This window comes from Salvelinus sp. IW2-2015, linkage group LG4q.1:29 (assembly GCF_002910315.2).
Source record: "Salvelinus sp. IW2-2015 linkage group LG4q.1:29, ASM291031v2, whole genome shotgun sequence".
Taxonomy (NCBI): domain Eukaryota; kingdom Metazoa; phylum Chordata; class Actinopteri; order Salmoniformes; family Salmonidae; genus Salvelinus; species Salvelinus sp. IW2-2015.
In genome coordinates, this window is record NC_036842.1 from 38,554,243 (window position 1) to 38,555,662 (window position 1,420).

Consider the following 1,420-nt stretch of genomic DNA (forward strand, 5'->3'; position numbering starts at 1 on the left):
GATTTCTTTTGATTTTTCCCATGATGTCAAGCAAAGAGGCACTGAGTTTGAAGGTAGGCCTTGAAATACATCCACAGATACACCTCCTATTTAGTCAAATTATTTAATTTTGCCTATCAGAAGCTTCTAAAGCCATGACATAATTTTCTGGAATTTTCCAAGCTGTTTAAAGGCACAGTCAACTTATTGTATGTAAACTTCTGACCCACTGGAATTGTGATAAGTGAAATAATCTGTCAGTAAACAATTGTTGGAAAAATGACTTGTGTCATACACAAAGTAGATGTCCTAACCGACTTGCCAAAACTATAGTTTGTTAACAAGAAATGTGTTGAGTGGTTGAACAACAAGTTTTAATGACTCCAACCTAAGTGTATGTAAACTTCTTACTCCAATTGTGCGTCGCCCTATGGGACTCCCAATCATGGCCGGTTGTGCTACAGCCTAGAAATGAACCAGGGTCTGTAGTGACGCCTCTAGCACTGAGATGAAGTGCCTTAAACCGCTGCGCCACTCGGGAGCCCCAATGATATCAATCACAAAATACGCATTAAGAAGGCCTGGATCTTATCGTTCAATGGAAAGTTCACAAGACCATGCAAAATCACAATTCCTTTCCCAGGACAAAATCAACTTAACTTACTCTTGCAACGCTTTGTGYACGTGTTTGCACTTCTCCCTCAGGATGGTAAAAATTTCTACAACACAAGAGAAGGGAAAGGTTCAGTATTTTTCATTCTCAGATTGAAGCACCAGGCGAGCCAAGTTCCAGCTGGTGTACAGTAATTAGTTTACCTTGGCCAGTGTGTGGTTGGCGCCTTTTCAACAGGGAGTGAGACTGGGGTCTGCTCGGCAGTGCTAAGTGCACTCGACCTCAGCTCATCTCACGCTGTGAGACACGCGTGAGTGCACCCATGCACGTAGGCATACTTAGCATTCACAAATGTACTGTTCAAGCACCAATCACACCTAATAACACAAACACTGAAAATAACTTGCACTGGACATATGCACATACACACTTAGACATTGGACTGCCATTCCTAGAAACGTCCTTATTGGAYGAGAGGAAAAGCTGTCCAGGTTGTGAACAGTGCATGTGGTTTGGATCAGAAACTCAAATTGATCACATGGTGTTTCACTGAAGCGCTGCCAATTCAAATCAGGAATAGTCAAAGAAAGTCTGGAGTCATTTGATAGGAATTTAATAAACTAATTAGTTGATAGACATGAATATCAGGGGGCAATTAAAAGTGTAAGATATGGTGTGTGTGTTTGGAAGAATCATTGTTGCGAGTGAATGGGTGTGTGTGTGTGTGGTGTGTGGTGTGTGGTGTGTGGTGTGTGTGGGTCTCGCTCATCTACCTGGGTCTTCCTCCATGATGTTAAGGGCCTCTATGGCTGCAGCAGCCAGCATGGG

General features: G+C 42.7%; 1 protein-coding gene across 1 annotated transcript in view; it reads right to left on the reverse strand.

Annotated features, from left to right (window-relative positions):
• sptlc1 (serine palmitoyltransferase, long chain base subunit 1) overlaps positions 1 to 1,420 on the reverse strand; it is a 24,429-nt gene that overhangs the window by 4,321 nt on the left and 18,688 nt on the right. Inside the window, exons 13-14 of the mRNA XM_023984688.2 lie at positions 1,366 to 1,420; positions 644 to 698 (exon numbers count right to left, since the gene is read on the reverse strand). The exon at positions 1,366 to 1,420 is cut by the window's right edge and continues 4 nt beyond it. Of these exons, the coding sequence (XP_023840456.1) occupies positions 644 to 698; positions 1,366 to 1,420 (110 nt within the window). The remainder of the gene's footprint in view (positions 1 to 643; positions 699 to 1,365) is intronic.